Source organism: Lepeophtheirus salmonis, chromosome 11 (assembly GCF_016086655.4).
Source record: "Lepeophtheirus salmonis chromosome 11, UVic_Lsal_1.4, whole genome shotgun sequence".
Taxonomy (NCBI): Eukaryota; Metazoa; Arthropoda; class Copepoda; order Siphonostomatoida; family Caligidae; genus Lepeophtheirus; species Lepeophtheirus salmonis.
Genome location: NC_052141.2, coordinates 20,240,005 through 20,253,374, shown reverse-complemented (window position 1 = coordinate 20,253,374; position 13,370 = coordinate 20,240,005). Strand labels below are relative to the sequence as shown.

The 13,370-nt window shown below is 32.5% G+C and overlaps 1 protein-coding gene across 2 annotated transcripts in view; it reads left to right on the top strand.

The window, feature by feature from the left end:
• The window catches only part of LOC121125775 (discoidin domain-containing receptor tyrosine kinase B), a 222,425-nt gene that overhangs the window by 182,602 nt on the left and 26,453 nt on the right, over positions 1 to 13,370 (top strand). For both annotated transcript variants that reach the window (XM_040720987.2, XM_071891774.1), the window contains 3 exons: positions 206 to 745; positions 2,690 to 2,830; positions 11,815 to 12,164. In XM_040720987.2, the coding sequence (XP_040576921.1) occupies positions 206 to 745; positions 2,690 to 2,830; positions 11,815 to 12,164 (1,031 nt within the window). The remainder of the gene's footprint in view (positions 1 to 205; positions 746 to 2,689; positions 2,831 to 11,814; positions 12,165 to 13,370) is intronic.

Below are 13,370 nucleotides of genomic sequence, written 5' to 3'. Positions count from 1 at the left end.
AACATCGGCCTACTATAACGTCACATCAAGTTAAATGTGTTGCATATGTAATATTTGAGACAAAAAACCTGTCGAAAAAGTACAAAAACAAATCCTTTAAGACCAAACGAAAAAAAAAAAACAGTTTTGGACCGAGTCTCAACACTAATTAAAAAATAATTGCGGAACTTTTACAGCCTTTAAAAATTCCTTTATTATTGTACAGGATCTTTTACTCAACATATCGCCCACCACTGCCCAAGATCCAATTGCCTCCACTACCGTCGTTCTTTCATCCTCTGGTGCACCAATTACTACCACCATCACAGGAAGTGGTTCCCTTGACGACTCAGGTCGACACTCAGCCTCCAATCATGAAGAAGGGATATTTAACAATTTTTATGACCAATATCATGCTCCACTTTTCGAAGAATCTCGTCCCAGATGGCATTCTGCAACACAGTTGCCAGATGCTGCCACAGCTGCGAAGCATCGTCTCTCCAATAATAACAATGCGTTTAGAACACCTAGTATGACATCAGAATATGCCTCAGTAGATATTCAAAACTTGACAGAGAAGCCTGGAGGGACTCATAATCTTGGAGGAGTCAAAACTCTGGGGAATGCAGGTAATAACAGCAACAATACGTTAGGAGGCTGCTATGTTGAAGGACGACGCTACAATTTAGGACAATTCTTTCCTAGAATTGCCTCTGATCCTCCTAGTCGCAAGGCTTATACAACAAACTCTGTACGGGAAATAAAGGTGAGTCAATCCCTAAAAATGTGTCCCTTCATATGGAGGACAGATTGAATAAAAAATATTTTCAAATATATTTGCGAATTTGCATCATATATATTTACGGGGCCTACTCTAAAATGAATGATATCATATAAGTTTTTATTCATATTATTATGCCCCTACAATTTTGTTTGAACACTACTAGATATCAGATCAATTAGAGACAAAAAAATTATCCTAAATTGTGTACATATAGAAAAATTATAGCAAGGGTTTGTTAGGTAAAAACCACTTTCATAGAAATATCGTCTCAATCCCTAATTAGGGGGGGCTTTTAATATATACAAATTTAAATGTTGTTGTTTTTTTTGTTCTTTTTTATCTGATCCTGTCATTCAATGCGGAACATTGAAATACAGACTGGATCAAGGCTAAAAATTGCTCCTCCAAAAGCCAAGAAAATGAGTGGCAACCATTTTCGCATCAATTTGAGTGTTGTAGAAGGAGCACCATTTTGTTGAAAGGTACAAGTACCATTGGCCCATGGCTAGATACCTTTCTGTAGGATGATGCTCAAGTTATCCATATTGTTAATTTTGAGACCCGAGATCACAAAGATAGTAATAACTTTCTTAGAGTACCGGTTAAATCACCCTATACCATCACTGACTGACTCTGGTTTCTCCTTGAAATAGATTCTATTGCACAAATTATATCCTCTTTTGATCAAAACCTGATCCTTTTGTGACTTGAATATGACCTCAACAGAAAAACTATACCATCACTAAGTAACAATATTGGCAGACGTGCAAGACTTTCAAAAAACTGAAGGATTTTTTCCTTTTGTCGACTTTTTTTTTTCTCGTAAATGAAGGGGTACCAAAAAATTTTTAAAACAAATAATGTTGAAGTTAAATCACGTATTACTTACGAATATTTATTGACAGTGATATCTCTAAACCTTTATGATCTATATAGGTATAAATATAGTTTTAACTTTTATAGTATTAAGAGTCCACCCTGTATATTAGAATGCCCCTAACCCCTTCATTTTGCTTCTTTCAGCAAAAAAAATTGTTGTGCAAAATATTTTTAGAGTTACTCAATATCCTATACTGGCCTTAGCACTGCAATTTTCTGTCCTATATTGAAAAGTTAGCTGGAAAAAAGTCAAATTCCATACCTCACAGTTTTTCTAATAACATAAATTTTTCCACTCTAGCAACTTTGTTTGTAAGTTTACTGCCAATACCAAACCCTTTACAGGTTAAATAGTTTGTATTGTTTCAATATTTAATCCTCTTTATCGGAATTAATTAGATTTTCTCCAGAACAATCAGTTATTTGTTAGACACTTCCTTTTTTTGTTTGTGACTATACTTCAACATATTCTACGTTATATTTTAAAATTTAAATTTTTATAATTTAAAAACATTATAATTTACAAACATTCTGAAATAGTTCTAATAATTGATAAATTTAGAGTCAAAGAAAAATTAACTATTAATAATGCTTAAGAAAAATAGCGAAATTGTAAGGATTAATTCGGAAACATTTGTTAGAGTGGGGACAAATGAGCGTATTGAAGTTTTCGGCTCTTAGCTTCTCAGTTCCAAAAATATAACTTTTAAAAAGAAATACTTAAATATAGCCAATACAATGGGCTATCAAAGTGGGGGTAAGTTTATTCAAATTTATATGACTAATTATATGTTTTTTGGGTTTAATAAGGGGTTGTGTGCACCTCTGAATGTCCCTATAATGTTATTATTTTTTGCAAGGAAATATATTTTCATTATTAACACTGACTGAAAGAGTGGGATTGTGTGATGAAAAATATTGATTTTTTAAGTACAGAATAAAGGCAATCCTAATGTAAAGTTGTTATTGCAAAAATGACAAAAGGAAGATTTTGCACAAGAACAAGTTCTTTGACTTAGTATATTACTTTCTTCTTTTATATTCTAGAATCTACCTACTATTGAAACTGTTTGGAATTTGACCACCTCTGCTCAAAATTTCTCTAAACAATCCAACATATCCCTTTGTGAAATACCAAAGGCTCAAATACGCCCTAAAGAAGTCTGCGGTCCAGGAGTAAAGGGTGAAGTAAGTGATTTTTATTTATTTATGTAGATTATAGCGTATTTGACATTGAACATTGACTTATTATAATGTAGCCATAGTACTCAGTATTGGTCAGAGTTGTTAGGTGTTGAGACCCATAGAAATTTTGCTCTAATAGTATAGAAGATAAGTTCCTAACAAATTATAATAAGTGACGAAAATTGTTTGTATTTTGCCCATGATACAAAATAAATGATTACCTTCAGTTTTAGTATTTACTAGCGGAGTACCCGGCATTGCTCAGAGTTATTAGGCATTGATCTTGCTTAAATAATATCGAAGGTAACTACATAATAAATCCTTGATGTTATGCTTTGTTTTTATATGTTTTTATAAACATAGCTAAACAAACAGAAATAAATTTGATTTGATGAGCCAGGAAGTACTTTCGCTCTTTGCTTAACTTTATATAATGTAACATTCATTATATTTTTAAAATGTATATAAAGTACTTCCCTCGTTTCCTTTTTAATCTGAGTTGAATTAAACGGATGCGAACTGATATTTTAATGCTTTGAATCTTGAGTTGGTTCATTTTTAATACTGGCTGTCTGTATAGGAAGTTGCTTTTCCACTTTTTATTTCTTTTTCGTCCTCAATTTGAGGAATGTGTGTGAGGAAGAGAAGCTTAGCATTAGATCAGCTACATGCAGCTATGACAATGGTTGAGGAGGAGAAGGAAATATGCAATAATTACTCCGATGTGGATCGTCCATTCTACTCTGAATCAAAAAATAACTTTTAAGTACAACTCTGCAACAAATCCTCAAGCTGACTACCCGTCACTATATGAGCCCATACACATGTTCAATCAGGTTTTGAATATAATTGAATATAGTGGGAAAGGAAGTTGACTCCTCTGGAATTAAATAGTAATGACAATTGTTTAACAGAAGGAAAAAAAAGCTTTCTCTTCAATTAGCATTTTTTTTAAATACTAAAAAAAACAAAAAAACCCGGCAAACTACAAAATACACCTGAATGTCGTCACTTATTATTATTCGTGATAAAAATTGCTTGTATATTGGATGGACATCTTGAAGAACCCAGAATCAATATGGACACCTTGACATTTGAAGATTATTTAGGTGGAAAGCAGCTTAGCTGTCATGACGTTACATTAGATGAGCTAAAATCAGTTGTTACGCGAGGGAAGAGAGAAAAATTAAATAAAATAAGACATAGAGTAGAATTACTCCGTTGCAAAGTTAATAAAAATACAAGACTGTACCATAACGCATGTATAACTGATGCTTGACTCTTCCACCACGCTTTTAATATTGACGTAATGGTAGAGGAGTGGTTGCGTGTTTGTCAAAATCTGCCCCCCCCCCCAACAGTCGGGGTACTCTATATCAAATTGAAAATTCTAGCAGTAATGGCATCATAGACTATGAGTGGTTACACGTGTTTTGTCCAAATCTGCCTGTCTTGACGAGCAGTCGGTACACTACATCAGATTGAAAATTCTAGCAAGCCCGATTGCATGATGTTCTAAAACTTGTATTTCTATTGGCATGGCTCCATTGTTGATACTCAATTTTACTCAGTGTCCAATAACGACTTACAATCATAAGCCCTCAAGTTTAATCTACGTCTTTTATGAGCACGCCCGATTGTTTAATCAACTTTTTAATATAATTGAATGAAGTAGGAAAGGAAGTTTACTACTCAGGAGTTAAATAATAATGACATGAGCGTAGGAAAAGAAAATTCATTCTTCTAATTACCAATTCCGAAAAAAAAATAGAGGAAACTAAAAAATAACCCCGATTTGTATGCCTATTTGTAATCTATTATTAACTAAATAACACCGTAATTGGTAGGTGTATAGGGTTTTCTTTCCAGTTTCTTTAATTAACCTTTTCAAATATATAAATCTCAAGACACACTCTCTTAGAAAACGTAAAGTAATTAATATAATGAAGAGACTGTCTTTCAATTAAAGTAAAAAAATAAAGAATGAAAAAACGGGAAACTTTGGCTTCTTCTTTTTATCCAATACTCACTTATATAAAGAAAAAGAATATTATACTGTTTCAAGTTTCGCAATGAAGTCTATTGAGGGTAAAACTTAGAAGTCTATATTTTTTTAATATGCGTCCTATATTCATATAATTGCATTCATATCTAGGGACATGTTTTTTAGGTTAGAGTTGCGTGATTAAATGATATATGTACGTAATTTTTCCCTCTTCCTCCCCCCTTTCTACAACTTTTTTTGATGAGGGGGCGGGGGGGGACGAGTATGAAACATTGTATGTAAAAGGTTTTTAGTCTCATATAATATATACCATTTTATATATGTTTATCCTTCAGAGATAAATTGAAATTAATTAAATGAATTACTTTTAGTTATCATAGAATGAGCCCTTATAAAAGTGTACTCTTTTAAGGAACATTCTCTAACCCTGTGGCCGAATTGTTAGGGCTCTAAAATTACGTCTATTCTTTTTGGGTAGATAGGAGGCGTTAACTGAAAGCATTGTACACTTGAATAACGTGTCAAACTGCCATTAATGACGTCATATGAAACTTGGTACATAAAATGTAATATCTGTTATAATAAAACTTTTTTTTTATTAGAATTAAATTTCAAATATTAAATTTCTTGAAAAAAAAAAATTGAATCTACAATTTGATATTTTATTTTCTTTATCAAAAATCCACAAATACTCATAAAAAATTAAACTTTTTACTTGGTAAAAAATGGTATCGTAAATTGGATATAATTTTACCAATGCCAATCCCAATTCCAGAAAAAACAGCGATTCACCAATTCCGATTAATCGTCCCATTACTAGTGCCAGAACCATAAACAATATTCACGTTTTCAGCCACCTAGTTTGCATTTTCGCCTTGTTTGAAGAATAAATGGGTTTTCTTTTTGTTGGTATCCATCTTTGACACCCGCTCAAAGAAAACTGATTCAAACAATTACAAAGCAATTTATAGAGTTTTTTTGTGCAAAATCTCATCGTTTTAACGTCATCTGGTGTGCAGGAACCGCCTTTAGAGAAGTGAGATACACATTACTAATAAAAATTAATGAATTTCCTTTACTATACCTAGTATACCGAGTGTGGCGAAAAAATCTGCACACTTTGTTTTTGCAACATAAATCAATGTTTCTATTAATGTGGTAAAATTGTTCGGGTCAAATACCTCAAATTAAGAAAAAAAATTAAATAAACAAAAATAAGTAGATCCTCCTAAGTGTCTTAAAAGCCGAAAAAATGCCATTAGAACGTGATCAACAAACTTCAGTCTACACCTTTTTGGACACTGGCAAGAAACTAACAGAGGAGAAGTTGTTACCGTGTATCTAGACCAACTACTAGGACATGAACGTGGTGTTCCAGCAGATGGTCCGCCTGTACACACCCCCAAAAAGGCCCAGAAGTGGTTGGAGGACAACTTACCTTTTGTGTCAAAGAAAATATGGCCCCTTACTCACCAGATACCAAACCATTGGGCTTCACTTTTGGGATGCATGTTGAGTCCAAGGCCTGCACCTTCTGTAACCCAAATATTAACAACCTCAGGGACACCGTGAACCAGCACTGGTACACCATATCTTAGAACTACATCTGCAATGGGTACAATGCCTTCTGTGTCCGCCTGGAAGCCATCATTGCTGCCAAGGGGAGCTACATCAATGATTAGGGTAGCCAACACATCATATTTGGTGTTATTTTTATGTTATTGACATACCCTGTTACAACCAGTTGCTGAGTTATATCTTGATAAAGTTCTAGATTAAAACTGTAAGGATTTTTTCGCTGCGTCGAGTAATAAATTCAACTAATTTAAAAGAAGATTTATTGTAGTCAATTCGCTCTATGTTGGATTAATACTTTATTGACCAAAGGCTTTTTCTTGCTTTTTTGTTAAATATAGGTACGATAGGGATTAATTTGAATATAAATTACTTTTTTTTTACTTTCCAAGCTATGATTATTATATTTCTCTCCTTGTTGGTACTATTTGGGATTCCAAGACTACCAAACTCATTAATATATTATAAGTAGGGGATTTAATATACCAGAGTTATAATGCACTTCTTTACAAGTAGTTATGTTATGTTATATAAATATACATACATACTTACATTCATAGTAAGGCCTGGGGAAGTAATTAGACGTTTAAGTGTTCATAAATCAATGTTTTATAGGAAAAAAGCGAGAAAGTCATAATTTTTTTATATTGCAAATATGTTCCTTTTGTGTACAGAGGGATATTGACATTATATGCTTCTAAAAATATCATATAAACAGAAAACAATATTATATAGCCTTCATTAGCTTGGGGAACGATTTGGACAACAAAAAAATCATGTTTCTACTAAAGATGAATTGGTATCAAAATTTAAGCCAATTTTGGAACCATATTTAAGGAACTATTCTGATACCTCTTCCGATATCGGTTTTTTATTATATATGTAAGAATTTCATTGAAAAATAACATCTTTTTTTAATGTTTAACTCTCTCCAAGAAAATATTTATATATATAAATCATAACTATGATTATAATAAGTTGTAAATCATTTTAAATTGAAATTTAAAAAAATGATTTGTCTTTTTCTCAAGAGTCAATTTCTTCAACGTTGGCCAATATATATTGTTTGCACTACTAAATAGACTTTCATTTTCAATGGTTGGACCTCCAGTTTGTTATGTAGGTCTATTATCATTGCACTTATTAGATGTTTTTAAAAAATATATCCGTAGCCCCTACAGGAAGACACCCCTAGTATTAAACTAAAGTTCGTCTTTACTTTGATCCTCACTTCCTTAGATTGGTTTACCATTTGCCATAATTTAATTATAACATTTTTTGTGTGCTTCAAAATGTATAAAAATAAGTAGGCACGGATATTGTTAGAATAACCGATTCTAATACTTTGAGAAAGGCCGATGATTGCCAATTCTGAAGTATTGGTATACTCTTATTTTTTTAAATTGTGTCTATATTAGAATTACCCTTAGGATACTTTGCCGAACGGTACTTTTTCCAAAGATCACTTTGACGAAAAAATAATTAACATAATAGGTGTGTACTAAAAAAATCAACTATTTTTCCTAAAGATGGATTTAGTAATGTGTATCTTGCATTGTAACATTAGGATCGGTTTACGTTAGCTAGTGTTGGAGAGTTACGATTAGCTACAATAAAAACCTTTCAGACTATTTTGTTAGTGTTTTACTTCTTTCTTTTTTTCTTTTTTTTTGTTCTTGGCAGCAATGGCATTAGTTTTATTCAACAATTTTTCTGATACAGATTACATTAATAAAATAATTTAGCAAATAAAATGTACCATTTAAAAAATAAAAAAAACTACGCGCTCATTCTAATCACCATTGGTAGTCATGTACCACAATACAAATTGTCCTTTCAATCATAAAAATCGTAGATAGCTTCATGACAACAAAATAGTAATTAACCAATAATCCCATTCAATGTCCTAAAATACTGTCTTGATATAGGTAAAATGCCATCTAAGTTATCCTCTCTTGGAGTTTTTTGTATATTATATACTGTTCCTTTGTAAGTATTGCATCGATTTTCCCGTCGTTTGCTGTTGATAAAAAATTTTATCCAAAGTTTTTTTCGAAAGTTTGAGGGGAAATCCCTCTTCAATGATGATTTGTACGCCACTTTAGATTTATGTTAATCTTCTGCATTCTCAGAGTATGTGGTCGGTTGTTTCTCTAGAAAAAAAATCTGCTCGCCCGTCTTTGTAGTATTTCCAGGCCGTTTCAAGAGTACCCGAAAGTACTATGTACTGAAACCATTTTTCAGGAGCGGTTAGATACTTATTTTTAATGGCTTTGACGATTTGCAGTGGAGTTTTTTTGGGATTTTGCGACAGCTTAAATAAGTAATGAAAAGAGTAAGTGTAGGTTTTGTTAGACATCTTCTCAGGTACCAGGGCGAGAAATACTGATTTTGATTCTAAAAGGAAGTATTGGTCGCTGTACAGGGAAAAACATCCTAAGACTGACCTATAGAATGAAAGCCATCTGACTTACAAAAGAGTTTGACCCTTTTAAATCCGGGGATACTTCCAATGTAAAATCACCAGTAAAGTTGTAGCTAATGCAATTTTTTAGAGACATTTCTCATCCAAAGGAGACTTCAAGTTTTTTATTACTTCCCAAGACCCATCACAAAATCCTTTGAGCCGTACCAAAATCCGCCCAGTTATTCAAAGACTTTGGATAGGTCCAAGTATGACCAAATGGTGTATTTAATTCTTTTGTAGCCAGAAAGTATTTTAATTGAAGACTCCAAAAGTGTTGTCTGTCCCACAATTTCCTGATCCAATAGGAGTTGAGGCATTTCCAAAATTTAGCAAATGTTATCACGCTTAGGCCAGTATATTTTATTGGACTGTGTATTCTTTGAGTTGATATATTTTCTTCCTTAAGATTTTAAGGGAATAATCTTGAATTACAATAATCTCCGAAGCTATATTTGGAAGAATGGAGATATTCGCAACAAGTGGTTAATTTGGGCACAATGTACGTGTTCCATGTACTTATTCTATCTCATGTGCATACATTTAGGTAAACGTAGTTGCTTAAAGCTATTTTTATCCTTTTTTATTCTTTATAATTCATGAACATACTATCTGGCCAACCCATGATCCTAATAATTTGAGGTTTCTTCCAAAACATAAATTGTGGTCACTCTTTGGATATTAGAGGGTCATAAGTAAATAAATGTTCGGTTTTCTCCTCACAAAAAAAACATATTTGTCGGAAAAACTTTTAAGTATACGCATAAATGTTTTAATTGATATTAAAGTTTTGATAGGACTTCCTGAAAACACCATAGTCAGGTCGTCTGCATAGCACAGATATTTTAAAGTTCTGTCAGATAGTTGAAGTCCTTTTATCGTGGCTTCTGAGTGAACATCACGAATAAGTTTGTCTAAGTATATGATGAAAATTGTTTGCAGACAGTGGATCTCTCTGGCGGACGCCCCTTTTATTGTGTTTCTTGCTCAGGTTCCGTTGACCTTTCGAATAGTATAGTCTCCAAAATTCTTTCTATATAGCGTTTTGATAATATATTCGTGTACTAATGAGTCATTGGGCTTGGCGAAATCCACAGCCTTTAACGTCTGTGTTTTACTTATCATTATTTGAACAGTCGTTAAAAATGGACAACAGGGAAGAGAAAAGTGACCATATTTTACAGTTTTTCTTCAATAAAGGGTAAAACGTAATCCAGGCAACTGAAAATGTGAATAGAGTTTATGATCCTGATAGTGTATTGGGGTCATTCCTTGTCAAATCAACCAGACATGTCACTTGATCCTCTCTTAATACTGCAGCACTATGGAAGTATGATTTCCAGTCATATAATTTCAATTTTGAAATATAAAATGTTTAATATTTATATGTCAGAAAGTGTTTATAAATGAATTATTGTCTCTGACTCTTTAACTCTTAAGATGGTATTGTCATTGGACAAGAAATTCACACTACACAATGAGCGCAAGTGTCTTGAAAAAACAAGTTGAACTACAAACATCGTCAAAGGACAATAAAGTAGCCTGTATATTTTTGTGTTAGCCAGCTAATGCCATGGTTTAATACGCAATTGTCATTATTTTTGTTACCACGGTTTTAATAGCGGCTCAAGCCAACTGTTCAAGCATCTTCATAATGTAATAAATCTATTAATGATTGCAATTCGTGGTAAATAATAATAAATACTATTTTGTAAAATTAGAAGAACATGAATTGACAATATATTTACATGAGACGATGTTTTAAAAACTCAGACTACTCATCCCCTGATAATTATGGTCAAAAATCAACTTGAAGAATTCACACTCAAACCAATTACAAGGGGAAAAATCCATATAATATCCCCAATAGAAAGATGAGGATCAACATGGCGAAACACGATTTCAGGAATAAGTTTTGACGGAGCAACATTGAAGACTCAAAATATAGATCAATATCTCTAGACATGTTGGGATCCAGTCCTCAATCCAACGGCAATGATTCTGAAATATCAGATATTGTCGAGGGTATTCTTTATAGAGAGACCATTGGGGGCTCTGTGTGGACTGCAATCAAGTAAAGACAACATCTCCCATTTTCCGGTAATGCGGGACTCTGCAGTGCATCATAGAGAAAGTTGGGAAGGGTGCCAGAGGGGAAATAGGGAGAAACTTGATCCAAATGACCAAAGAGGGACTCAGTTTGGTGTCAAAGATGATATGTAGGCTCTTCTCTCTATAGCGTGCTTCAGAAGTGTCTTGTCTTCACCAAGAATAGTGACGACTTTAAAATAGTGTGAATAAAGTCGGACTTTTAATTCATTTAATGCAAGGTGGATGTGGTGGTCGGGATTAGAAAAGGGTATTCGGTAAGGTGGCTTTTGGTAAAGTGTCCTCACACGATTAGATATATAATGTTATGTACATTATAAGATTTCTTATGTTATAAACGTTTAATAGTGAAACATCAATTATTTCTCCACTATTTGAATAATCCATTTAGTAGCTCTTCAGAATACCAAAAGGGATTTGTTTTAATTATATAAATAACAAACTTGGGAAAATGTCAATTAATAATAAATTTCGCATCGCTTTGTTTGTAACCAGGATTACTGAAAAAAATACTAAAAAAAAAAAAAGTAGGATTACACATAAAGTTATTTATCGATTTTAGAGATTCAAGAAAGGTTCTATAAGTTAACAGTGTGAGGTTATTGAATTTCAAGCTGTAAATGTCAAAGATCAAGGTCACATAAAATCTTTATAATGTACAGTCGATTATAATGTTTGTACAAATTAAAAAATATATAACTCGAATAAGTTTTTGAGAGGTCAAGTTCATTCAAAACAAATTGAGATATATAATTTAGATTACTATCACATTTTGTTAAATTTTAAAGGGAGCAGGCTTCTCTATCAATTATAATTATGTATTGTATATTTCAGGTCCTACGCTGCGAAATGGACTCGAATTACTCCAATATCCCCATCATCATTGCAGCCCGTTCAGTCCCTGGGCGTGTCTCACGAGAGGACTTTAACCGTGAAGCTCATCTCCTTGCATCCCTCAATCATGAAAACATGGTGTCTCTCTTGGGAGTCCTCTCATCCACGAGTGAGGACGGATCCCTTTCTCGTAGTACTCTTCTTGAATATTCTCTTTTGGGAGATCTTTGCTCTACTCTTCAAAGGAAAGTGGAGAGCTACGCTACCCTTCTTAACTATGCTTGCCAAATCGCCTCTGGAATGAAGTATTTATTTAGTCGGAATATTGTACATAAGGATTTAGCTGCCAGGTAGGGTGTCATTCTATACACACATACTAAAGATAAATAAATATATATAGGGGAATGATGTCACTCTATCAGATGACAAAAGGGGTATAATATGACGTCACAATTGTTTGTTTTTTAAAAAGTAATTAATTGGCAATTCAAACTAGTCCAATGATATTCATTTTTGAGGTTTAAATTAAAAAGTTAACTAATCTACGGCCTTTCCTTTTGCAAATATTAAAATGATAATACACCTCTATACTAAAATATTTTTCGATCTGATTGCCAATCTAATATTTTAAAGATAATTTAACTTATCCTGTAAAGCATTTGTTTTTTGTGAGATATTATAAAATCATTTCTGTATTTTATGTATGTTGTTAAATTTAAATGTGGTATTTCAGTTTGATACGACGATAGAAAATACCCATTTTTATATTATTAATAATTAACCTTATACCTTTTTTTTGTTATTGTTTTATGTCCTTAAATAAATAAAGGATTTAGAAAAACATGTTTAAACAAAAAGAATAGAGATGCATAATGTATTGAGTGGATGATAAAGAGAGATGGAGTGAGTTATTTGATATTTTGTTCTCCCTCTGATAATCTTTTATAAAAAGTGGCATTAAAGATGATTATTATAATCCTACCTATTTTCTTAGTTTTTTAATAAAATACTTTCCCTCCGTCACTTATAGAATAATAAATAAATATTATCAATTTTGAAAAAAAAGGTCAACAGGAAATCTTGTCCAAAAGTTTTTTTTTTTTTTTTTTAATATTTTCTTTGTCACAACTTTTTCTCCCCATTGTGTCAAAGTTAAATTACTTTTGATCAATTTTGTATGAAAAATATTTCTTTCACTTATAATTTCCTTACAATTATTTATCTTTCTGAGAACAATTTCGGTTAGAGTAGGTACAGTGTGGAGCACAGACTATAGAAGTAGTCGGAGAGTGAGCATGGTTTCATTCTAAAGGCGAAAATCTATTGTTTTTGTGGAAATAAGGTCAGTTGCTATTATTGTATTAAAGCAGAAAAGAAAGTTTGTTAGTCGCAGAAAATATATGTTGCTAAAAAATGATTTAAAATAATATTTAATAAAAATAGTCTCATTACTATTAAAGTAACTATCTTGGTCCTCTGATCCCTGCTTTCATTGCCCAAGAAGTCATTCCACACTAAAGGATTGAGCAAGCTTCCAGTATTAGTATTGGTCGTCA